The 27,247-nt window shown below is 35.4% G+C and overlaps 1 protein-coding gene across 1 annotated transcript in view; it reads left to right on the forward strand.

The window, feature by feature from the left end:
• Positions 1–20,597, forward strand: part of IntS14 (integrator complex subunit 14) — a 72,714-nt gene extending 52,117 nt beyond the window's left edge. The window contains exons 8-9 of the mRNA XM_089097138.1: positions 11,868–12,088; positions 19,697–20,597. Of these exons, the coding sequence (XP_088953264.1) occupies positions 11,868–12,088; positions 19,697–19,921 (446 nt within the window). The 3' untranslated portion in view covers positions 19,922–20,597. The remainder of the gene's footprint in view (positions 1–11,867; positions 12,089–19,696) is intronic.
• The last annotated feature ends 6,650 nt before the right edge of the window (positions 20,598–27,247 follow it).

Raw genomic sequence — 27,247 nt, forward strand, 5'->3', positions numbered from 1 at the left:
AATAAGGATTTTTGGCCATAAACTCTAGTTTCCTGTAAGAAAATTATGGAAAATACAATTCTCTAGTTCAAATGTGGAACTTAAGTCCAGTTTTGGATACTCATAATGATGAGGACTGATGATTCTAATTCAATATTTTTTTTTTTCATAAAAACAAACTATTTTTTTTTAAACTTAGAAATTATTCAACTTTTTTTTTGTACGTATCTTAAATTTACAAAATATGCTTACGGCTCTAACATTTGTACTCTGTGATTGGTCAGAGACACGATGTGGCTTTCCCACTGGTATTCTATGTCCGGATATCGACACTACCTAGTCTATTGCATGTATTAAATCAGTATTTTTTACGCAGTGGAACGATAAACACATAAGTCATATCTTTAAAAAAAAGTGAAGATGGAGCATTTTAATAGTGTGTTCACATGTCAATGTTATTGTAGCATTGAATGCCGACAAGGAGAAGTATTTAAACTATGAAACAAGTAAAAATGGTAACACTATTGGAAATGTATGCGTGCATTGTCATGACAGTAAGGAATTTAATTTCTTTGGAGTACCAAAAAAATTCAAATCTTATTATGGTGGATATGCAAGAGTGAGATATCCAGAGATGATAGCACTCAAAGAGAATGCCAACATAAAAATAATAGTTGATGAAGAGGGACATCTTTTTGCCAGTGCTTGTGGTAACATGTAGTAACATGTATGTTGTAATAGACAGTGAAATTGCCGGAAAATAAAAAGGGCATTGGCAGAAAATATCACTAAGGAATATAAAGATGAATCGATGAAAAACAAAGTGCCAGCAAACGTCACTACCATTAATGAACGAAATAATAGCAAAGATGAAATGCATATTGAAAATATGGATGACCCCCCATTAGAAAAGGGTTCACATGTTAGTGTTATTGTAGCATTGAATGCTGACATGGAGAAGTATTTGAACTATGAAACAAGTACAAGTGGTAGCACTATCGGAAATGTATGCGTGCGTTGTCATGACACTAAGGAATTAAATTTCTTTGGAGTACCAAAAAAATTCTATTATACAAATGGTGGATATGCGAAAGTATCATTTCCAGAGATGTTAGTACTCAAAGAGAATGTCAACATAGAAATAAAAGTTGATAAAGAGGGGTATCTTCGCGCTAGTGCTAGAAGTAACATGCTACCTATTGATATAACCTATCGTCATATTTTAAGTATTAGCATTCAAATGGAAGCAAAGAGGAAAAGAAAGGCCTACTCTTCTACTAATATCATAAACCATATCTTGTCTACGTGCCGAAACTGTTACCTTTGTAAAAATAACGTTGCAATAGACAGTGAAATTGCCGGAAAAATAAAAAGGGCATTGGTAGAAAATATCACTAAGCAATATAAAGATGAATCGATGAAAAACAAAGTGTCAGCAAACGTTACTACCATTGATCAAACAGTTAATGAATCAAATAATACCAAAGATGAAACGTATATTGAACCTATCAGTGACACACCAGTAAATATTGTGTATGACTCAACATGGAATAATGATTATTCTACCGATTACGAGTTAAGAGAAGACAATAGCTACAATATCAAGAGAGAACATGGTGAACTATTTTATGGAACAGATTCAAAATTTCCAAAGTTGATCATTGATATTAATAATGTATCATAATATATTTTTTTTATTAATATTCTACATGGCATTATTTCATTAAAAATATATTATGCATTACATTGTTATGTGTTCATTATTTTTAGAGTAAGCTAGCATATCAAACTTTTAGAATGTCTATTAAAACATTGGAGTGAATAAATTCGGAAAGAATGAATAAATTCTTTATCAACATGCGTTACGTGCGCGCACGTAACCCCGTCTAAATTTTTTTTTCATAATTTCCTGAATTAAATTTCTGTATTGTATATCCAAGAGGTGAATTCAAGAAAGAGTTTTTTACTTACTTACCTACTTACTCACTTACTTACTTACAATTTTTTCATAATGACATAATGACATATCCAACAACGGATGTTGATAAAGAATTTATTCATTCTGATACCTAGATTTTGTCAATGTTATTCCCATGCACCTGAGAAATGGATGTTGATATAGAATTTAATCAATCTGTTACTTAGATTTTGTCAATTTTATCCGATATTTTATCCTATGTATCCGAGAAAAGGATGCTGATATAGAATTTAGTCACTCTGATACTTAGATTTTGTCAATTTTATCCGACATATCTGATAAAGGATGTTGTTAAAGCATTTATTCATTCTGAAATTTAGATTTCGTCATTTTTATTTGATGTAACTGATAAAGGATGTTGATAAAAGAAAAAATTATTCACTCTGACACTTAGATTCTGTCAATTTTATATGATGTATCTGACAAAAGATGTTGATAAATAAAATTTATTCACTCTATCCCATGTGTCTGACAATAGATGTATGCGAATTCCTTTTCTTACATTTCCAATATTTTAATAGACATTCTAAACGTTTCATATGATAGCTTTCTCTAACGATAATGAACAGATAGCAATGTAATGCATAATATATTTTTAATGAAATAATGCAATGTAGAACATTAATAAAAAAATACATTATGATACATTATTAATATCTATGATCAACTTTGCAAATTTTGAATCTGTTCCATAAAATAGTTCACCATGTTCTCTCTTGATATTGTACCTATTATCTTCTCTTAACTCGAAATCGGTAGAATAATCATTATTCCATTTTGAGTCATGCACAATATTTACTGGTGTGTCACCGACAGGTTCAATATACGTTTCATCTTTGGTATTGTTTGATTCATTGACTGTTTGATCAATGGTAGTAACGTTTGCTGACACTTTGTTTTTCATTGATTCATCTTTATATTCCTTAGTGATATTTTCTACCAATGCCCTTTTTATTTTTCCGGCAATTTCACTGTCTATTACAACCTTATTTTTACAAAGGTAACAGTTTTGGCACGTAGACAAGATATGGTTTATGATATTAGTAGAAGAGTAGGCCTTTCTTTTCTCCTTTGCTTTCATTAGAATGCTAATAGCTAAAAGATGACGAAAGGTTCTATCAATGGGTAGCATGTTACCTATAGCACTAGCATGAAGATACCCCTCTTCATCACCTATTATTTTTATGTTGGCATTTTCTTTGAGTACTAACATCTCTGGAAATGATACTTTCCCATATCCACCATTTGTATAATTGAATTATTTTGGTACTCCAAAGAAATTTAATTCCTTAGTGTCATGACAACGCACGCATACGTTTCCGATAGTGCTACCACTTTTAATTGTTTCATAGTTCAAATACTTCTCCTTGTCAGCATTCAATGCTACAATAACACTAACATGTGAACACATTTCTAATGGGGGGGTCATCTATAATTTCCATATGCATCTCATCTTTGCTATTATTTCGTTCATTAATGGTAGTGACGTTTGCTGGCACTTTGTTTTTCATCAATTCATCTTCATATTCGTTAGTTATATTTTCCGCCAACACCATTTTTATTTTTCCGGCCATTTAACTGTCAATTACAACATTATATTTACAAATGTAACAGTTTCGGCAATTAGACAAGAGATGGCTAATGATGTTAGTAGAAGAGTATGCATGTCTTCTTTTGATCTTCCGTTGAATGCTAATACTCGAAAGTTGACGATGGGGTGCAACAAGAGGTAACATGTTACCACAAGCACTGGCAAGAACATGTCCCTCTTCATCAACTATTATTTTTATTTTGGCATTCTCTTTGAGTGTTATCATCTCTGGATATCTCACTCTTGCATATCCACCATAAGAAGAGTTGAATTTTTTTGGTACTCCAAAGAAATTAAATTCCTTACTGTCATGACAATGCTCGTATACATTTCCAATAGTGCTACCATTTTTACTTGTTTCATAGTTTAAATACTTCTCCTTGTCGGTATTCAATGCTACAATAACATTGACATGTGAACACACTTTATTAAAATGCTCGATCTTCAGTTTTTTTTAAAGATATGGCTTGTGTGTTTCTTGTTCCACTGCGTACGAAATACTGATTAAATACAATGAATAGACTAGGTAGTGTCGATATCCGGACATAGAATACCAGTGGGAAAGCCACATCGTGTCTCTGACCAATCACAGAGTTCAAATGTTAGAGCCGTAAGCATATTTTGTCATTTTAAGATACGTAAAAAAAAAATAAAAAAATAAACAAAGTTGAATAATTTCGAAGTTTAAAAAAAAATAGTTTGTTTTTATGAAAAAAAAAGTTTTGAATTAGAACCATCAGTCCTCATCATTATGAGTATCCAAAACTGGACTTAAGTTTCACATTTGAACCAGAGAATGGACCTAAGTTTCACATTTGAAAGAGAATATTGTATTTTCCATAATTTGCTTACAGGAAACTAGAGTTTATGGTCAAAAACCCTTATTAGCTCAGATTCTACAGAAATAGTTTATTTTTCGATCCATAACTGGAGTTAAGTTTCACCTATGAACCAACGAATTGTATTTTCCATAATTTTCTTACAAAAAACTAGACTTTACGGCCAAAAACCCTTATTAGCTTAGATTTTATAGAAATAGTTTTATTTTTCAATCCAAAAATAGACTAAAGTTTCAGATTTCAACCAGAAAATTGTATTTTCCATAATTTTCATAAGAAAAACTAGAGTTTACAGCAAAAAACCCTTATTAGCTCAGATTTTACAGAAACAGTTTATTTTTAGATCCAAAAATAGAATAAAGTTTTAGGTTTGAACCAGGCAATTGCATTTTCCATAATTTTCTTACAAAAAACTGGAGTTTACTGCAAAAAAAACTTATTAGCTCAGATTTTATAGAAATAGTTTATTTTTCGATCCATAACTGGACTTAATTTTCACCTATGAGCCAACGAATTATATTTTCCATAATTTTCTTACAAGAAACTAGAGTTTGCAGCCAAAAACCCTTTTTAGCTCAGATTTTACAGAAATAGTTTATTTTTCGATCCAAAAATAGACTAAAGTTTCAGATTTGCACCAGAGAATTGTAATTTCCATAATTTTCTTACAAAAAACTAGAGTTTACTGGCAAAAACCCTTATTAGCTCAGATTTTATAGAAATAGTTAATTTTTCGATCCATAACTGGACTAAATTTTCACCTATGAGCCAACGAATTGTGTTTTCCATAATTTTCTGACAAAAAAAAAATAGAGTTTACGGTCAAAAATCCTTTTTTAGCTCGGATTTTATAAAAATAGTTTTATTTTTCGATCCAAAAATAGACTAAAGTTTCATATTTGAACCAGAAAATTGTATTTTCCATAATTTTCTTACAAAAAACAAGAGTTTACGACCAAAAACCTTTATTAGCTCAGATTTTACAGAAATAGAATATTTTTCAATCCATATATAGACTAAAGTTTGAGATTAGTACCAGAGAATTGCATTCTCCATAATTTACATACAAAAAACTAGAGTTTACGGGCAAAAACCCTTATTAGCTCAGATTTTACAGAAATAGTTTATTTTTCGATCCAAAAATTGACTAAAGTTTCAGATTGGAACCAGACAATTGTATTTTTCCATAATTTTCTTACAAAAAACTAGAGTTTACGGCAAAAAATCCTTATTAGCTCAGATTTTATAGAAATAGTTTATTTTTCGATCCATAACTGGACTTAATTTTCACCTATGAGCCAACAAATTGCATTTTCCATAATTTTCTTAGAAAAAAATAGAGTTCTCGGCCAAAAACCCTTATTAGCTCAGATTTTACAGAAATAGATTATTTTTCGATCCAAAAATAAACTAAAGTTTCAGATTTGCACCAGAGTTTTGCATTTTCCATAATTTTCTTACAAAAAACTAGAGTATACTGCAAAAAACCCTTATTAGCTCAGATTTTACAGAAATAGTTTATCTTTCGATCGAAAAATAGACTAAAGTTTCAGATTTGAACCAGAAAATTGTATTTTCCATAATTTTCTTACAAAAACTAGAGTTTACGGCCAAAAACCCTTATTAGCTCAGATTTTATAGAAATAGTTTATTTTTCGATCCATAACTGGACTTAATTTTCACCTATGAGCCAACGAATTGTATTTTCCATAATTTTTTACAAAAAAAACTAGAGTTTACGGTCAAAAACTCTTTTTTAGCTCAGATTTTATAGAAATAGTTTTATTTTTCAATCCAAAAATAGACTAAAGTTTCAGATTTGAACCAGACAATTGTATTTTCAATAATTTTCTTACAAAAAACTAGAGTTTACGGCCAAAAACCCTTATTAGATCAGATTTTACAGAAATAGTTTATTTTTCGATCCAAAAATAGACTAAAGTTTAAGATTTGAACCAAAAAATTGTATTTTCCATAATTTTCTTACAAAAAACAGGAGTTTACGACCAAAAATCCTTATTAGCTCAGATTTTACAGAAATAGTTTATTTTTCGATCCAAAAATAGACTAAAGTTTCAGATTTGAACCAGACAATTGTATTTTCCATAATTTTCTTCAAAAAAACTAGAGTCTATGGCAAAAAAACCTTATTAGCTCAGATTTTAAAGACAAAGTTTCTTTTTCGATCCATAACTGGACTTAATTTTCACCTATGAGCCAACAAATTGTATTTCCCATAATTTTCTTACAAAAAACTAGAGTTCTCAACCAAAAACTCTTATTAGCTCAGATTTTACAGAAAAATATTAGTTTTCGATCCAAAAATTGACTAAGGTTTCAGATTTATACCAGAGAATTACATTTTCCATAATTTGCTTAGAAAAGACAATATTTTACGGCAAAAAACCCTTATCAGCTCAGATTTTACAGAAATAGTATTATTTTTTGATCAAAAAATAGACTAAAGGTTGAGATTTGAGCCAGACAATTGTATTTTCCATATCTTTCTTACAAAAACCTAGAGTCTACTGCAAAAAAACCCTTATTAGCTCATATTTTACAAAAATAGTTTATTTTTCGATCTAAAAATAGACTAAAGTTTCATATTTGCACCAGAGAATTGTATTTTCCATAATTTTCTTACAAAAAAATAGAGTGTACGGCAAAAAATCCTCATTAGCTCAAATTTTATAGAAATAGTTTATTTTTTGATCCATTACTGGACTTCCTTTTCACCTATGAGCCTACGAATTGCATTTTCCATAATTTTCTTACAAAAAACGGGTTTGCGGCCAAAAACCCTTATTAGCTCAGATTTTACAGAAATAGTTTATTTTTCGATCCAAAAATAGACTAAAGTTTCAGATTTGCACCAGAGAATTGTATTTTCCATAATTTTCTTACAAAAAACTAAGAGTTTACAGCAAAAACAAACTACTCTCGAGTTACACTCCAATTCGCAAATCCCTTACCCCTTTTTTGCAAATGTCAATCAACCAATTCTGATTGTAGCATCCAATTTTTTAATAACAAACTACTCTTGAGTTACAATCCAATTCGCAAATCCCTTACCCCTTTCTTCAAATGTCAATCAAAAAAGTCTCATTGTATTATCCAATTTTTAATAACGAACTACTCTCGAGTTAAGGTAATCTTCCAAAAAACAGAAAAGCCAGTAGCTTATTAATATTTCTTCGTGCAAATGTAGTGTCTAAGGTATGGATTTTCTTGTCTCGGTTCTTGTGTAATTGATATCAATAACAAAAAAAACAAAAAAAAACAGTCTAATTCTCTTATACAACCTTGACTATAGTTTCAAAACATGTTTTTAATCACGTGTAGAGGCCCCAATAACATTGGAAGGAACATAATCTACCCAAATTCCATAGATACGTGCTCTGGAAATGTTTTCCTATAGCTTCACGCAAATAGCATGGTAATTCCTATACCTGCAAGCAAATAGCATGGTAATTCCTATACCTGCAAGCAAATTCCATAGATACATTCTACTAGTGTCCTCCTCAAAAATATATTTTCTGTCCGGAAATCAACTTCGCTGAACAAAATAGCTATTTCAAAATTTTGATTGGATATTTTTTGGGGACTTATGGGTGGGAGGGGGGGGGGGGCTAGGGTCCATCAACTCCATGTAGCCTGTTAAGAAGAGTAATCTCCCGTTTGAATAAAAAAAGAATTAGCCTGTTGATAATATTATAATAAACCGCTTTATAAATATAACGTGTATGCCCCCAGGGCATGAATTAGAACCCTTGCCCTGAGGGTTGTGGGGGAGTGTCCTCCTCAAAAGCAAATTTTCTATATGGAAATCAACTACGCTGAACAAAATGGCTATCTCAAAATTTTGATTGGATGTGTTTGGAGGAATGATGGAAGTGGGGGAGGGGGCTAGTTGCCCTCCAATTACTTTCGACTATGAAAAAGGGTACTAGCACTTTGAACTTCCAATCGAATTAGTCTGTTTTGAAGCTTTTACGACAACGCCTTCTATAAAAACCTCATATGCCCCCAGGGCATAGCTTAAAACCCTTGCCCTTAGGGTTGTGGGGGAGTGTTCTCCTCAAAAATATATTTTCTATCTGGAAATCAAGTACGCTGAACAAAATGGCTATCTAAAAATTTTGATGGGATGTGTTTGGGGGAATGATGTGCGTGGGGGGGGGGGCTAGTTGCCCTCCATTCACTTTCGACTATTAAAACGGGCCCTAGACCTTTGAATTTCCAATCGAATGAGCCCTTTTTAAGTTTCTACGACAACGCCTTCTATAAAAACCTTAGATGCTCTCAGGGCATAACTTAAAACTCTTGCCCCGTGGGTTGTGGGGGAGTGTCCTCCTCAAAAAGATATTTTCTACCTGGAAATCAACCACGCTGAACAAAATGGCTATATCAAAATTTTGATTTGATGTGTTTGGGGGAATGATGGGTGTGGGGGGGGGGCTAGTTGCTCTCCAATCACTTTCGACTATTAAAAATTGCACTAGCCCTTTGAATTTCTAATCGAATGAGCCTTTTTTAAAGTTTCTACGACAACGCCTTCTATAAAAACTATATGTGCCCCCAGGGCATAACTAAAACCCTTGCCCCGAGGGCTGTGGGGGAGTTTCCTCCACAAAAAAGTATTTTCTATTTGAAAATCAACTACGCTGAACAAAATGGCTATCTCAAAATTTTGATTGGATGTGTTTGGGGAAATGATGGGTGGGGGGGGGGGCTAGTTGCCCTCCAATCACTTTTGACTATTAAAAAGGGCACTAGCCCTTTGAATTTCCAGTCGAATGAGCCTTTTTGGAAGTCTCTACGACTACGCCTTCTATAAAAACCTTATATGCCCTCAGGGCATAACTTAAAACCCTTGCCCTGTGGGTTGTGGGGGAGTGTCCTCCTCGAAAAGTTATTTTCTATTTGGAAATCAAATACGCTGAACAAAATGGCTGTCTCAAAATTTTGATTGGACGTATTTGGGGGAATAATGGGCGTGGGGGAGGGGGGGCTAGTTGCCCTCCAATCACTTTTGACTATTAAAAAGGGCACTAGCCACTCCAATTTCCAATCGAATGAGCCCTTTTCGAAGTTTCTACGACGACTCCTTCGATACGAAGTGCCTGGGTATGGAGAAAAAAAAACACATGTTGCCCACATCGTTCTTTACTTAGGCAGCGCTAGCGCGCTGCCTATTATTCGAGGTCTGCTTCTGAAGCTGTCACAGGCTATATATATCTGCATAATAAACAGTCGGGTCTCATGGGCAAAAGTCTTCAGGGAGGGAGGGGGATTGAAAAAGAACGCAAAGTTATTATATGAATAATACTAGAAGTTGTTTCCAAAAATAATAATCTTAAAATTTTAGATGTGTGGGGTTGAATTCCCTCCTCTTTTCCATGCGCATAGCTGAGTCCATTCTAAAATTAAAATAAGTATTAGGTGAGATTTTTGTTCTTTTTTTAATACACACCCAGACCTGGATTTACCAATAGGCCCACTAGGCCCGGGCCTAGGGGCACATAATGCCAGGCGGGGCGCAATAAATTATCCCTGAGTGATTTTTTTTTTCTTAATAAAAACTGGGCTGAAAGGATTTATCGTCAAAGTGCCTGGTGCACTATGTCGCCGCGAGCCTGAGACAATTAGTCTTATTTTCGAAAAAAGGAGAACCCCCCCCTAAAAGTCATAAAATCGTAATGAAAATCATACCATCAGATTCGGCGTATCAGAGAACCCTAGTGAAGGGGTTTCAAGCTCGTATCTGCAAAAATGTGGAATTTTGCATTTTTTCCCAGAAGAAAAATCACGGATGCGTGTTTATTTGATTTTTTTTTCCTTCGGGGGTGATCGTATCGACCCTGTGGTCCTAGAATATCGCAAGAGGGTTCATTCGAACGGAAATTAAAAGTTCTAGTGCCCTTTTTAAGTCACCAAACAAATTGGAGGGCAACTACGCCCCCTTCCACGCTCACTTTGTCCCAAAGTCACCCGATCAAAATTTTGAGACAAGCATTTTATTCAGCGTAGTCGACAAACCTAATAAGTATATTCTTGAGTCTGCAAGGGCTGCGAGTTATGAACTTTGCCCATAGTTTACATATAGTATTGGTTATTGGAAGTATGCAGACGTTTTCAGGGGGGATTTTTTCTGGTGAGGGGGGGGGCGAGGGGAGGGGTTATGTGGAAGGATCTTTCCATGAAGGAATTTTTCATGGAGGAAGGGAATTTTTGATGAAGGGTGCGCCGGATCTCCCAGCATTATTTAAAAAATGAGCAGAAACTAAAAAAAAACAAAAAACAAGTTTTTCCAACTGAAAGTAAGGAGCAACAATAAAATTTAAACCGAACATAAATTATTACGTAAATAAGGCGGTTTGCCCCTTCGTCAATACCTCGCTCTCTACGCTAAAGTTTTTATTAGTAGTTTCAAAAGAGCTATTTATTCTAATTAAACGGCCTTTGTGATTCAGGAGTCAATGTTAAAGCATTGGAACAAAATTCGAACATTAGTCTAATTATGTTATCTGAGTATGCCATCTGCCACCCTTCAGTGCTCGTATCTGTTGCATTTTAAATGAAAAAGTTAACGTAAATACAGTGAATCAAATAAGCCTAAAAGTTAATAATATTAGAGAGTTGATGTATTTTTTTTTTGGGGGGGGGCAATTTTTACTATTTTTTTCATTATATTAGTGTTCATGATTTCAATAAGACATTTAAAACTTAAGCACTTGTCTTCCAAATAACCTGGTACTTCGTAACCCTTACCCCTTTTAAAGTAACCCTTATTCCTTACCCGTATAATTATGTAAACGTCATTTTGGTTAATAAATTATTTCTCTCTCTCGAAAAAAAAAGTATGCTAAGTCTAGTAAAGTGCTTTGTACCGTATTGTTCATCACTTGCCAGTCAAATGTCGACAGTTTCTGAGTCAGTTCTTCTTTAGCATTATATTCCTTGGGGATGGGTTGGGGATGAGGGGAAATTGGGTTGGGGATGAGGGGGATAGGGTTGGGTATGAGGGTGAATTTCGGGTTACTCCTACTCCTACCCCAGGGCTTGATGTTTTTAATATGGTACTATTCCTACTATTATATTAAAGGCTAGACACACCTGTTATTCCGTATGCTCCTATTTTACAAAAAAAATAAAAGAAACTTCCTCAGTGCAACCCAACCTATCTGGCGCAATTGTAGTTACGTGTGATTATGCGGTAATCACTAATCATAATTTAAATGGCTTGGAGAAATGTCAAAATAGGCTATAACACAGATTTTTTGTCTATTGATATTATTATGTTATTAATCACAATAGTTTATTGGGCTCTTTAATCTTTTTAGACTTTCGTATGATTTTAGTACTATTGGAAACTTGTAGTTGCGAATGAAGGATGAATTGATAGATGTGTGATTTCACTCTGAAAAACTAAAATTTAAATAAAGAAATAAGTAATTCAACATTGATGCTCTATCAATAGGATCAAGGAGTGTTCCTTGGTATGGAGACATGAACCTACTCGGCCCACTTAGTGATTTGCCTTCATTAGAAAATCCTCCTTTTCCTGTGCGACCATCCGAAAAGAGGAGCTATGCCACTAATGTTGTTACTTGGTCCCGCCCTGGCTCACTTCAAGCTGATGTACAAAAAGTTGTAAGACATGCTCGGAAACTCCCTGAAAAAACACATAATTTTTATAAGGTAAGGAAGACAGCTCTTTAACTTTTGTGTCAATAGTAAGCGTGCGAAAAGCAGTGTTTGTTGGCCTAAGGCGGCTTGGTGCTGCAACGAATAACCATTAGTAGTAGTAATAGTAGTTTTGATACGAAAAGCACCAAAAACTACAAAAATCCCAAAAAATTGGGATTTGGCGAAAACTTTTCAAGGCCTTTGATAACTATCATTGGGCCACGGGGAAAATCTTCTTGGTGGGCCCCCGTTAACCAACTTACTTTTTAGTAATACCAATACAAATGCAGGCAACAGGTATTAGCATTGATTCCATGTATCCTAGTATGGTGGTTCTTCCAGTTATGTCACATTTTTGGGGAAGAGGTAACAAGTAAGAAACAACCGCCGGTTTTAACACTTAGAAGCAAAGACCGAAATGTATTAATTCGCTGGCCCTCTCGTACAAATATATATTCTATACTGTAGAATAGATCTGATCTTGAATATCCAAAATTCGTGAATATGTCAAAACTCACTAGTGAATCCCCGAAGTTCCTTTTTTTTTCTCCTTGGATTTAGTCAGCGTTGCGAATCAACTTTTTCAGTTTAATGCAAGGTTTGATGATAACAGGTTAGGTTAACCGAACCTAAACTAACAAAATTTAACCTAACCTAACTTTAACTTTTACCATAATAACTTGCATAAGACTGAAAAACCTGATTCGCAAAGCTAATTGAACTCAAGTAGAGAAAAAGGAATTTCGGACATTCATCGGTGAATGTCGACATTTACTAATCTCCAACATTCACGGTAATATATATTGTATATGTATTTTTTTACACTCTATTAATTAGTTAAAAATTACCATATTTTAGCAATTTGAGTTGTGAATTAGTATTTTCCAATTCATTAATTCCATAGTTATGAAAAAAATGGCCTATGCTGGCTGCTATGTTCATAAATCTTACAATGAGTGGAAAAAAAGGTCATAAAAAAGTCTGAAATAATTGACTGAATAAAAAAGGAGTAGCGCAAATTTCTGCATAAGATATTTTACACTGGGCTTTTAGGGTTTGGCCCAAGGATTTTGCCTGCCATTTACTCTCTATTGAAAACCTAAGTATATTTTTGACAGTTTTCCTTTTTTCTGCTCATTATGGAAAAATTAAAATAAAGAATAAATCTGAAACTATTCGAACTTTACTCAAAAACATCTATCGATGTAAATTATATTGTGAAAATCAATGTAGTCTTAAGATTTTTAACACGGCCCTCATTTCATCAAAGAGTTTATATTTTAACTTCCATTCTTTTAAATACGTAATAATTTTTTTAGCTTTCAAAAAAGAGGAAAAAAAAGACTTAAAGAAACTTCGATTGGTAATATTTGAAGCAATCTACTAAGCCATGCATTGCATATTGATATTGAACTTTTAAACCAAAATTGAAAAAAAGGACAAAATACTAATGAAATTTCAAAGAAAAAGATAAACATAAAAAGATTTTTGACAATTAATACAGTCTTACTATTTTAAAAAACCCTTGTTTTTTCACTGTTTTTCTCCTTAAGTTGCAAAATTTGATAGACAAAATCAACTAGTCAAACAAAACTTTCAGTCTAATCAATCAGCTAAGTCGTCAATAAAGTGTAAGCGATATTCTCTTCTTTTGTAGGAGGGGGGGGGGGAGCATATCACATTTGTTTTTGGCGACTCGTTCGTTTTAAGGTTGAATTCTTTGGCCATTGTAATTTCTGTTCGGATTGGATTCATTTCTTCATTGTTGTCTTTTCTGGTTGTTTTAATTTTTGTATAAATAATTGCCCTTATTAGTTATTCATGGAAAAACGGTGTTTTCTTTTTAGCTTGTTCTGTAGCCTTTTTCAGTTGACATACTATTGTAAATATTAACAGCAATAATGACTACAGTATTAACAGTAGTAAACAAGCTTTATGGAATGGGTCTAAAAGGACAAAGACGTTGAAAGATATTAGTGCCGTTTTAAAAAGGAAAGTCATGTCTTCGACTTCTTCATTGTAATGTTAGCCTCGAATTTGCAATCAACAATATAAGAGATCCTGAAATACCAACTTTTGTGTAAGCAGTGACTTCTTATTATTTGTGTAAGCAGTAGACTTCTCAGAAATAGGTTCAGAAAACCTTAAATATCTACTCTAGCTGAAATATAACACATTTTGAAATATGTACTTAGTGTTTTGATTTAGGGCTGTCGTACTACGGTTTTAATAATTAGCATCTAATCATTTAACACCATCCTGTAAATAGTCCTGGAATGACCGTGTGTCGAAATATGTGAAATATGTCTATAGATCTGAAGCTGGAGAGTGTGGGATGGTACACGGGACCAGTGGCCCAACTTGCAGCCCAAACAAAACAGTTTAAACACTGTTGTATGCCTTTGGTTTCTATAAGGCGTAACATTCCCCCTGTTTTACTAGAGGTTAATTTATTAATGAAGATTTTGTTTAAAACTCGCTATTTGCATTACTAGGGGGTCAGAATCAGGGGACTGCAGACATGTCTCCGGCCAAAATTGTATTTTAACCCTATAGCTTTGATCGGTAACTTCAAAAAGTCCTCAAATAAAACATCATGCATGACATATGTACTTCCAGTGTTTTGATTTGGGACACTCATCGAATCATTTAAGATCTCACCGTATAACCGATAGCCAATGATAGGCAGTGCAATAGCGCTGCCTAAGTAAAGAATGATGTTGGCACAATGTATTATTTATATTTTCTGGTTTTGGCCAGGGCACTTCGTATCGAAGGAGTTGTCGTAGAAACTTCGAAAAAGGCTCATTCGATTAGAAATTTGAATGGCTAGTGCCCTTTTTGATAGTCGAAAGTGATTGAAAGGCAACTAACACCAGTTCAACGCCCATCATTTCCCAAAACACATCCAATCAAAATCTTGAGACGGCCATTTTGTTTAGCGTAGTTGATTTCCAGATAGAAATAATGTTTTTGAGGAGGACACTCCCCCCAGAGCCCTCAGGGCAAGTGTTGTCAGTTATGCCCTGGGGGCATATAAGGTTTTTTTTATAGAAAGCTTTGTCCGTGAAACTTGAAAAAGGGCTCATTCGATTGGAAATTCAAAGGGCTAGTGCCTTTTTAATAGTCGAAAGTGATTGGAGGGTAACTAACCCTCCTCTCATGCCCATCGTTTCCCCAAACACATCCAATCATAGCCCTTTTGTTGAACAGAGTTGAAAGATTTGGAAATAGGTCTTTGAGGATGACAACCCCCCTCCCCCACAGCCCTCGGGGCAGGGGTTTTAAGTAATGTCCTGGGGGCAAATAAGGTTTTTATAGAAAACGCTGTCTTAAAAACTTCAAAAGGGCTCGTTCGATTGGAAATTGAAATGGCTAGTGCCATTTTTAATAGTCGAAAAAGATTGGAAGGCAACTAACGCCCCCTCCACGCCCACCATTTAATGGTGGTAAGAGTGATGTTGGCACACTACATTACAAAAATGGATTATTTTTTTCAGACCAGGGCACTTCGTATCGAAGGAGTTGTCGTTGAAACTTCGAAAGGGCTCATTCGATTGGAAATTGGAATGGCTAGTGCCCTTTTTAATAGTTGAAAGTGATTGGAAGGCAACTAACAACCCTTCCACGCCCATCATTTAATGATGGTAAGAACGATGTTGGCACAATGTATTATTTTTTTTCCATACCTGGGCACTTTGTTCAACGTAGTTGAAAGTTCTGGAAATTAGGTCTTTGAGGATGACAACCCCCCCTCCTCCCCACAGCCTTAGGGCAAGGGTTGTAAGTTATGTCCTGGGGGCTTATAAGGTTTTTATAGAAAGCGTTGGCGTAGAAAATTCAAAATGAGCTCATTCGATTGGAAATTGAAAGGGCTAGTGCCCTTTTTAATAGTCGAAAAAGATTGGAAGGCAACTAACGCCCCCTCCACGCCCACCATTTAATGGTGGTAAGAGTGATGTTGGCACACTACATTACAAAAATGTATTATTTTTTTCAGACCAGGGCACTTCGTATCGAAGGAGTTGTCGTGGAAACTTCGAAAGGGCTCATTCGATTGGAAATTGGGGAATGGCTAGTGTCCTTTTTAATAGTCGACAGTGATTGGAGGGCAACTAGCCCTCCCTCCCTCCATGCCCATCATTCCCTTAAACACATCCAATCAAAATTTTGAGATAGCCATTTTGTTCAGCGTAGTTGATTTCCAGATAGAAAATATGTTTTTGAGGAGGACACCCCCCCCCTTCCCAACCCTCGGGGCAACGATTTTAAGTCATGCCCTGGTGGCATAGTGGCATATAAGGTTTTTATAGAAGGCGTTGTCGTAGAAACTTCAAAAAGGGCTCATCCGATTGGAAATTCAAAGGGCTAGTACCCTTTTTAATAGTCGAAAGTGATTGGAGGGTAACTAACCCTCCTCTCATGCCCATCTTTTCCCCAAACACATCCAATCATAGCCATTTTGTTCAACGTAGTTGAAAGTTCTGGAAATTAGGTCTTTGAGGATGACAACCCCCCCCCAGTCTTTCAGGGCAAGGGTTGTAAGCTATGGCCTAGGAGCATATAAGGTTTTCATAGAAAGCGATGTCGTAGAAACTTCAAAAAGGGCTCATTCGACTGGGAATTGAAATGGCTAGTGCCCTGTTTAGTAGTCGAAAGTAATTGAAGAGCAACTAACCCCCCTCTCACGCCTACCATTTCCCCAAACACATACAATCAAAATTTTGAGATAGCTATTTTTTTCAACGTAGTTGGAAGTTCTGAAATAAGGTCTTTGAGGATGACAATCCCCCCCCTCCACAACCCTCAGGGCAAGGGTTGTAAGTTATGCCCTGGGGGTATATACGGTTTTTTATAGAAAGAGTTGTCGTAGAAACTTCAAAAAGGGCTCCTTTGATTGGAAATTGAAAGGGCTAGTGTCCTTTTTAATAGTTGAAAGTAATTGGAGAGCAACTAACACCCCTCTCACGCCCATCATTTCCAAAAACATATCCAATCAAAATTTTGAGATATTCATTTTGTTCAACGTAGTTGAAAGTTCTGGAAATTTGGTCTTTGAGGAGGGCTCATTCAATTGGAAATTCATACGGCTAGTGCTCTTTTTAATTGTCGAAAGTGACTGGAGGGCAACTAAACCCCCTCTAACGCCCACCTTTTCCCCAAACACATCCAATCAAAATTTGTATATAACTATTTTGTTCCACGTCGTTGAAAGTTTTGGAAATTAGGCCGTTGAGGATGACAACCCCTCCCCTCCCCACAGTCCTCAGGGGAAGGGTTGTAAGTTATGCCCTTGGGGGTATATATGGTTTTTATAGGAAGCGTTGTCATAGAAACTTCAAAAAGGGCTCATTCAATTTGAAATTGAAATGGCTAGTGCCCTTTTTAACAGTTGAAAATGATTGAAGGGCAACTAATCCCCTCTCACGGCCACCATTTCCCCAAACACATACAATCAAAGTTTTGAGATAGCCATTTTTTTCAACGTAGTTGAAAGTTCTGGAAATTATGTCTTTGAGGATGACAACCCTCCACAGCCCTCAGGGTAAGGGTTGTAAGTTTGCCCTGGGGGCATATAAGGTTTTTATAGATAGTGATATTGTAGAAACTTCAAAAAGGGCTCATTCGATTGGAAATTGAAAGGGCTAGTGCCCTTTTTAATGGTCGAAAGCGATTGAATGGCAAATAATCCCCCTCTCACGTCCACCATTTCCCTAAACACATCCAATCAAAGTTTTGAGATAGCCATCTTGTTCAACGTAGTTGAAAGTTCTGGAAATTATGTATTTGAGGATGACAACCCCCCCCCAGAGCCCACAGGGCAAAGGTTGTAAGTTATGTCCTGGGGGCATATAAGGTTTGTATAGATAGCAGTGTCGTAGAAACTTCAAAAGGGGTTCATTCAATTGGAAATTGAGAGGGCTAGTGCCCTTTTTAATAACCGAAAGTGATTAGAGGTTAACTAACCCCCCTCTCATGCCCAACATTTCCCCAAACACGTCCAATCAAAATTTTGAGAATGTCATTTTGTTGAATGTAGTTGAAAGTTCTGGAGATTAGGTCTTTGAGGATTACACCCCCCCCCCCCACAGCCCTCAGGGCTAAGGTTGTAAGTTATGCCCTGGGCCATATAATGTTTTTATTGAAAGTGTTGTTGTAAAAATTTCAGAAAGAGCTAATTCGAATGGTAATTGAAAGGACTATTGCCCTTTCAATTTTTTATGGAAGGGATGGTTGTTTAACTTCAGGAGAGACTCAGTGTTTCTCCCTGAAAAAGACTATGTCAGTATAAAACAAACAGAAATTAATCAAAAAAAACTTTTTGCGCTAAAGAAGTTTTTCGAAAAAAAAAGTAAAGAACTCCATAAAACCAAAAGTGAACAAAAATAGAATCAAATAATTTACCAAGCATACAGCTACCACCAATCAGTATCAATAAATAAATGAAACCCAAAACAAACAGAAATTAAAATAAGTCAAATTCAAAACGAGCGGAAATTAATCTGAGTATGGTTCTAAACCTTAGGATTTCTAAAAGCCAGAATATTATTTGTACTTTACTTAAAACATTTCTTTTAAATATTTTCACTTTTATAACTTTTAGGAATCAAAAATTAATTAAGATTTTAAGGAATGAATATCAGCATATGTTTATTAAACTGGCAATGCACATTTTTTTCTGTAAATTCATTTGAATTTTTTTAAATTTTATCTTCTTCAAACGTAGGCCTACGTGTCAAACGTATTTAGTTACTATGGGCTAGAGTTCGTTCCTTATTATAGTTTTATGTTAAATATTTTTTTGTTAATTACAAAGACACGTAGATGTGACAAATTCCTGATTTTAATAACATAAGCTACTACAGTTTTATACGAAAATGCAGTTTTTCGTAAAAGATTGATTTTATTAAAAAAAAAAATTTTTATTATTAGAAAATGTTACAAAAGGTTTTACCTAATCAATTTCCTTTAAAATGAGCCATTAAACAACTCTCTACGATGTTCAAGTGCCAAGCTATCTGAGCAGGAAAAGAAAGAAAAAAAAGATGCCGTTTATGCAGAATACAGTGGTTTCAGCCAATTTTTTTTGTTTTCAAGCCAACATATTTCTCTTGTTGTTCAAGCCAAGAGACAGTAAGTTTTCTATTCTGGGCTTTCGGACTAGATCATGTCAGTCTCTGGGAAAGATCATCAACGCTTTCTAACATCTCAGAGTAAACCTAAAGCTGCTTATAGAAACTTGATTAAAAATATTAGAAACCAAGATGACTTGGTTTCGATTAAATAAATTTTATGAAACTAAATTGAATATATACTTATAAACTGTAATGAATGTGATATCGATTTCCCCTGCTGATAATTGTTCTTCGTCTGTAACTCAGTTTTGTGGTCAAAATATTCAGCCCAATATCTATAGGAGTTAAAAATTCAACATAAAACTAAAAATTTAGAACAGTCAATAAATCAAATTAATTTTAGTTTTTTATCTATTTATACTTGGCATTACTTTACGGCATATAGCGCTGGATTTTTAGTCCTATACGAGCCATGATACAGCTTAAACGATTCTATAGCTTGATGTAGTAATGTTAGCCGATAAACAATTTTTTTTTCTTGCAGGAGCTGAATAAATTGAGAAAGGCAGCCTTAACCTTGGGGTTTCATGAGTTACTCGATAGTCTTGCCTCTCTTCTGGAACGAGAAGGACAAATATTAAGGGGATCGGCTCATCCTGAGGCGAGCTTGCAACTAGGTCATGCTATTCAGCAACTCAAACTTCCTTCTGGGAAAGATCCTCGACACGCTAGTATTGTTCCTATGAGGACTTCTTATGGAAATGAATAAATTTTTTTCTTGCTGCGCACATTAATCATAAATAAATTTTTATTTTTTTTAGGCTTTATAATATTGACAGATCAGCATTGAAAAAATTATAGTTATATAAATGTGTTGTTCGTATAAAAACATGAAAATGTCAAACATTTAGCCTAAAAATATGAAAAAAAGTTAATAACAAATTTATACGTTATTATTTGAGCCTTGACTTGGTAAAATCATGTATCTTGACACTTTATACACTCCATAATCAAATTGGTTTTCCAGAGCCATAGGCTTGAGTGAAACAAGAACTCAATTCATGAGAGTCGAGGGAGTGAATGAAGCGGTTGGCAGGGACACGAATTTCCAGGGGGAATGTCTTTTGGCTTACAAATAAAAAAAATTGTTTTAATTATTATGCTAAATGAATTTTCGGTATTCGGTATTCATTTGCCTCGATTTTGTGGTGATAGTCCACAATTTTTATTTATTATTTTTTGTTTCTTTTTAACATTGATGGTTGTTTGGAGGAGGTTTTTGTCGAACTGTTTAGGTTTGTCTGTTTCTTGTTAAACGGAAAGAACTCTAAAATTATAAGCAAAAATAAGCCAGCATTTCTGCAGGGCGGTACCCAATATTTTATATTTCTTCTTTGGGAGTGGGGAGGGTTTTTTAGTTGACATACGAGTTCACATTTTGAGCGGGAAACTAGTTCACACTGCTACTTACCTACTTGACGTAACTTTACGTTTTCCCATGTTTTTCTTCTATATTATATCCATTATATTTTTAGCTCTTAATGTACAACTAGAAAATAATCGAAAGCCTTTGAGTTTAACTAGTAATCAACTGATAGTATTTAAACTGCAAAAATACAAGCTAAATGAATTCGGTGGAGTGAGGAAGATGGAAAGAGGTGCCCGACATTAAAGCAGGAAATTAATCATAAATCATTTAAAAGTATAAATTATTAAATTAAATTTAAAAATATCAGACTAGCTATTTAATACTCACCTCTGATAAAAACAATTCCAAAGATTCGCGAGACACCTAAAAGTTGCGAACTCCAGTTTTAAAACTGGTGAGAATTTGGAAGACAGTGCCGCATCATTGTCTTCTGAAACAAAATCACTACAATATATTGCTGGTACTACATACCATGATAGTCTCCTACACCAAGCTTCTCCAAAGTCTCATGGTCAAACATACCATCCTTGACAGAATATAACTGAAATACCTTAGATGGCTGTAACACACCGAACACATGGAAAGCACTCGTCTCCCGAAAATAGTATTTGAAGGCTCTGTACACGGCTTTCGCCCTAGAGGGAGCCACAAAAAAAGATAGGAAGATGATTTTTCGTCGCTCAACAAGCTATTCTTTCTCCGCCTGATAGAAAACAGAAGCTCTTGTAGGAATAACATAAATGGAATGGCGAAAGAAGGGACGCCGAACCGACCTTCGAGGATGGATGGAACTCAAGTCAAAGTAAATCTAGGATTTAATACTAGGATTTAAGTAAAGCTAGGATTTGAATCTCTTTTTCATACGGGAATAGTAAATAAAAATCGTTCTCTGAGGTTACAAAATAATCACCTTTGCGTCTTATATTAGACCTTTCAGAGGCGTTTAGTCTCCAAGAAGAGTCGCCAGTTATGTCTCATTGATGCGGCCTTCCACGTGGCTTCCCAGTCAGGTTGAAGTGAGGCATTGAGATTTTGTATATAGGTTTTTTAGCTGCGTCATGTGGTGTTTTTAGACGTCCACTTCATCTGGAGCCCCATGGCTGGCAGGGAAGAACAGCCTTGCGAAGTCGGGTTTTGGGCTCGCCAATCACGTGCCCAAGATACCTCCAACTCCTGTGCTTGTTTTCTTAGTAGTTTTCTAATAATTTTAGGACCTGAGGTTAAATATGTAATACCAACATAAGTCCAACCTCTGTGCAAAAATGAGCTAAATCCAAGCTGCAGACTGATTTGGTACAAAACAAGCTAAGTTCTACCGTAGCACAAAAGCGAGTTAAATCCCTACTTGATGGAAAATGGACTGTGTTCAAGCTTCAGATTTCTGAAGCCGTAGTGTAGAAACCAGCGAAGTCCTGAATCAGTGCTGAAATTTAATCTGCCGACTTTTTCGGTGCAAAAAGGAAGTAATTATCGGTGAAAAGCAGCTTAAGTTCTGATTTGGTAAAACATTGTGCAAGTACTAACTCAGGGTAAAAACAACTCAAGCCCTGAGTAAGAGTAAAACATTACGGAGCTAAGCACCAGACTTACTTCCTGCAAAAACTGAGGTAAGTCTTTATTTAGCAAAAACAAGCCAAATCTTGACTCAGAGGAATAAAGGCATGTTCTGACTCGGTGCAAAACGGAATAAGCCCATGCTGCATGCTTTCGGTGACTTCTTGGAATACGAGCTCTGCCCTGAATATAAATACAGGAACTTAATTGACTTTTATTGCAATTAATTTTAAAAAAAAGCTTTCCGCAAAACGAGTTTTTCAAAGAAAAGTAAAGACCTCCATTTAACCATAAATGAGCAGAAATAAAGTGAAATTGTCTTCCAAGCGTAAAACTATCACAAATCACCATCAATAAATAAATGAAAGCCAAAACAAACGGAAATCATAGGCAGCGTAATAGCGCTGCCTAAGTAAAGAAGGATGTTGGCATAATGTTTTATTTATTTATTTATTTTTTGGTTTGTTTGTTTCTTTTAGACCACTTCATATCGAAGGAGTTGTCGTACAAGCTTTGAAAAGGGTTCATTCGATTGGAAATTGGAAGGGATTGTGCCATTTTCAATAGCCGAAAGTGATTGGAGGGCAACTAACACCCCTTCAACGCCCACCATTTCCCCAAACACATCCAATAAAAATTTTGAGATAGCCATTTTGTTCAACGTAGTTTAAAGTTCTGGAAATTAGATCTTTGAGGATGACACCCCCCCCCTACAACCCTCAGGGCAAGGGTTGTAAGTTACACCCTGGGGGCATATAAGGTTTTTATAGAAAGTGTTGTCGTAAAAACTTCAAAAAGGGCTCATTTGATTGGAAATTGAAAGGGCTAGTGCCCTTTTTGATAGTCGAAAGTGATTGGAGGGCATCTAACCCCCTCTCACGTCCACCATTTCCCCGAACACATTCAATCAAAGTTTTGAGATAGCCATTTTGTTCAACGTAGTTGAAAGGTCCGGAAATTATGTCTTTGAGGATGGCAAGCCCCCCACATCCCCCAGGGCAAAAGTTGTAAGTTATGCCCTGAGGGCATATAAGGTCTTTAAAAAAAGTTTCGTAGAAACTTCAAAAATGGCTCATTCATTTGGGAATTGAGAGGGCTAGTGCCCTTATTAATAGTCAAAAGCGGTCAGAGGACGAATGCCCCCCCCCCAACCCACCCTTCATTTCCCCAAACACTTTCGATCAACATTTGGATATAGCCATTTTTGTCACAGTAAAACTTGTATTATTACCAAGTACCATGTATGAATACCAGTAGCTTCAATTGAGGGAGGGGGAGGAGGGTATTTTCCTACAAGATTTTTTCTGCGTTCCTCTCTGATATTCAAGAAAAAATTTTCGTGGTATTATTATTATTATTTGAAAAAAGGCTTGTTTTTTTTCGTATTTTTGTTAAAGAAATTGAAAAAAACGAATTTTCCCTCATTGGATTATGAAGAATACTCTTTTGACCCCCCCAACCTCCCCAGGACCGTTTCAAGAATTTTTTTTTTTTGGGGGGTGGGGACAAAAAAGTTAGTAATAAAGCATCAAAAACTTTTTTTAATACATTGCGTTACGTTTTAACGTATCAGACAGAAATATCGGAGGGGGAGGGGGCACAGGATATGACCTAGCACCTTCAATTTTTATGAATTGATGTTATTGATCAATACTAATTGTGTCAACTGGCGGAGTGGGCATTTTATCTGCAAGATTTGTTTTTCTTGCAAGTCCTAGATTAAAAAAAAAAAAAAAAAAAAAAAATATGTTCGTGGTATTTTTAAGAATTGAATAGTTTGCATGAATAGTAAAATTGAAAAGACAACAAATTTAACCTCCCTGGATTGTGAACAATGCTTTTTATTTATTCGTTTCAAAAAGTTGTACACCACTGCCTCAATGGGTGCTCCGTTTCCGTTGATACAGGCCTTGCTGCAGAACCGTCCTAAGTTTTACAAAAATCTATTTTTCTCCAGAGGGAGGAGACTTTGTGAGGGCCCATGAGCCTGTACGACATTGGAAGGAAACAATTCCTGTATTTATTTTTAAGTTCTTAGATGGTGTAAAAACGAGCCAAGTCCAAGCTACATTTAGTCCTCTGTTGTTTCGTTTTAGAAAGTAATTAAATAAAAAAAAACAATTTTTTTTTAACTGAAAGTAAGGAGCGACATTAAAACTTAAAACGAACAGAAATTATTCTGTATATGAAAGGGGCTGTCCCTATTAATATAAAAAGGGCCAACCTATTAATATTAATAGAAAAAAAAATGCTCTAGAATGTATAGATTGATTTCATTAAGTATGCAGGTTTTTTTTTCTTGTTTTAGCACAGTGGATTGATGCTCTGCTTGGCATTACAGGGCAAGGGGTTCTATCCCCGCCGCAGCAACTTGAAACTTGTTGAATTTTATTTAGGAACGTTTTTATTAGTAATAAATATACGTAACTTACGAATTAACTTAAATATCGAACTTCTATATTCATATATTTTTAATACGTATATTAGGGGGTTTCCCCCTAGTCAATACCTTGCTCTTTAAGCTAAAGTTCGAATTTTGTTCCAATTCTTTAAAAATGACCCCTAAATCCCAAAAGCCGTAAATTAGAATAAATAGCTCTTATGAAAATACTAAAAAATGTTTGGCTTAAAGAGCGAGGTATTGACTAGGGGGTGAACCCAATCATTTAGTCTTCAGAGTGGAAACACCTTTTTGGATTCACTCACTTTGGACAGAATTAATTAAGAGCTTTGAACATGAATTAATTCAGTTATCCTAGCTAACTTAATTATAATCAGCGATAATATATCAAAGCCTATTCAAGTTTAAAAAATGGCAAAGAGAGTATGCCGGGAATGCAGATTAAGAGTTATTATTAACTCTATTCATTGCAATAGCTGTGAGTTTTACTTCCATGAACATTGCTCCGGTATAGAACGTTTTAAATGGTCAAAACATTGGCTTTGCTTATGTTGTACTACAAAAGAAGATACTAATGAAAAGGTAGAACCATCTGATGACTCTTTGTGTTGTTTCACCCAGACCCCGTCTATCCTTAAGACACTTCCACGTCACCCCTCGGGAAATGACCAAGTCAATGTTTTGAAGAAAGTGAGGTCATCACCCTTCTCGTCACTCAAATCGATTCCTTGCCCAACCATTTCCATGCCCCAGGACAGTCCCTTTTAAACCACATCTAAAGTGTCCTGTCAAACCAATTTCGTTTCAAATACAACTGATTTCACTTGCTAAACCCCTGACCAGGCTACAGTATTCAAGACCTGTGCTTCCTGCCAGTCCAACTTGTTAAACAATGTCCCTGCTGCACCTAAAACAAGAAACCTCCTCCCTCCAATGCAGCGGTTATTATTATTGATGAGTGAACTTGAAAATGTTATTATGGAAATGTCCACCCTAACCACTTCAAAAAGTGTTCAAAAAGTTGGTAACCCCCAGTCTTTTCCAATCCAGGAAAAGGAGAAATCCCCAATTTCTGTTAAAACCAATATTAAAACAAGACTTATTGATGCTAATGTCGCTCCTAATAACATCATCAAAAATCAAAATTTAAAAGAAGACAAGGTCAACGACAAAATTATAGATACGAATCCAGTGATTTCCGGTTCAACTAAGGTAAAAAGACAAGTTTATGTATTTAAAGGATTAAACTGCCTTGGTTTTAATCACCTCTCAGGCACAAGTGTTCAAGGTCAAGTTCATTCTGAAATTAAACCTATTTGCTCATGTAAAGCCAGGTGTTCAATACTAGTGACGAAATATCCAGGTAATAAGTTAATGCTAATAAATGTATATGCAAATATACCTGAAGAGGGATTTGCAAGAAGGAAGAGTCGTGTAAATAACTTCAATTTTGCAACAATTATTATTTGAATAATTAATGTAGTGTCCCAGGGTGCAAACTCGTGCAATACAGGGTTTGTGACAGTTTTAGAATTGGGCTTTGCTTCGGTGAATTCAGTCAAATCCACTTGAAATATCGATTCAAATATTTTAAAAAGCCCTTAAATAGTGCGGAAAAAAATTTAAACCCACAGTCAGCACCCTGTCCAGTTCCGTCTCTTATCTATTCGGACCTGTAAAAAAGTTTTTTACATAAAAACTTCCAATCTTAACATCAAAGGTCAGTGAGATGCTGAACGCAGTTAAGCTCACTTAAAGCAAATTCTCCCCTCTCCAACATTGCCAATAAAACTCGTTATAAAAACAGGAGTCACCGAGTCCTTCTCGTAAGGCAGTAATATTCATTGAAGCAACACCACACTCACATTCCGGAGAATTTAAGACCCCCACTGTATTCTATCATCACAAAGAAGACCCCACTTCCGTCCGTTTGGGTTATAGAAGCGTCGAATTACGTGACTCTAGTGTAAACCTGTGTTTTAGTTCTAACTTATGTCCCCCCAAATCCCTACTTAATAATATCCCCGTAATTTGTCCGCTGTCCTCCTTTTCTCTCAAGCCGGGTCCAGCCCTGCCTTTTAATCTTGCTTCTCAAACGAATCCCAGCCTTCATCCCGAAAAAGATGCCTCTCCTCTCCCAGATCCACGGTCCTCCCACCCCCCACTGCCTCCTACAATTAACAAACAAAAAACTGCCCTCTTTAGTAACCGTTTTACTTTCTCACAGTTGCTTGTCACGAACGCCCAAAGCCTGAATTTTGACAAATTGATCGAGCTACAGGCCCTCTGTCAAGTATACAAAATTGATGTAATTGCCATGCCTGAGGCTCAAGCACAGAACCCTGATTTATTGACAATTAATAACTACTCTCAATTCATAAAACTTCGTTCCCATGATTACCCCCTAGATAAAAAGGTAGGTGGAACACTATTCTTCGTAAATAATTATCTCTTTCCCAAACTAATGCATGCTCCCAACATTTCAGATTACGATGAAATCATTTGGGTAAGTGTAAGACCCAAAGTTTTACCACGCCCCTTTAATTTGATTGTGTTTTGCTGCTTCTATTATTCCCCAAATCAAAACGCTGCACAAAGACGGCGATTCTACCAACAACTGCATATTAGTGCCGACTTTGTCCTATGCAAATTCCCGAACGCCGGTATTTTCTTAGTAGGTGATGCTAATGATCTAAAGTTAAATCCCCTTT

Source organism: Artemia sp. Qi Xiang Cuo, chromosome 11 (assembly GCF_049724085.1).
Source record: "Artemia sp. Qi Xiang Cuo chromosome 11, ASM4972408v1, whole genome shotgun sequence".
NCBI classification, from domain to species: domain Eukaryota; kingdom Metazoa; phylum Arthropoda; class Branchiopoda; order Anostraca; family Artemiidae; genus Artemia; species Artemia sp. Qi Xiang Cuo.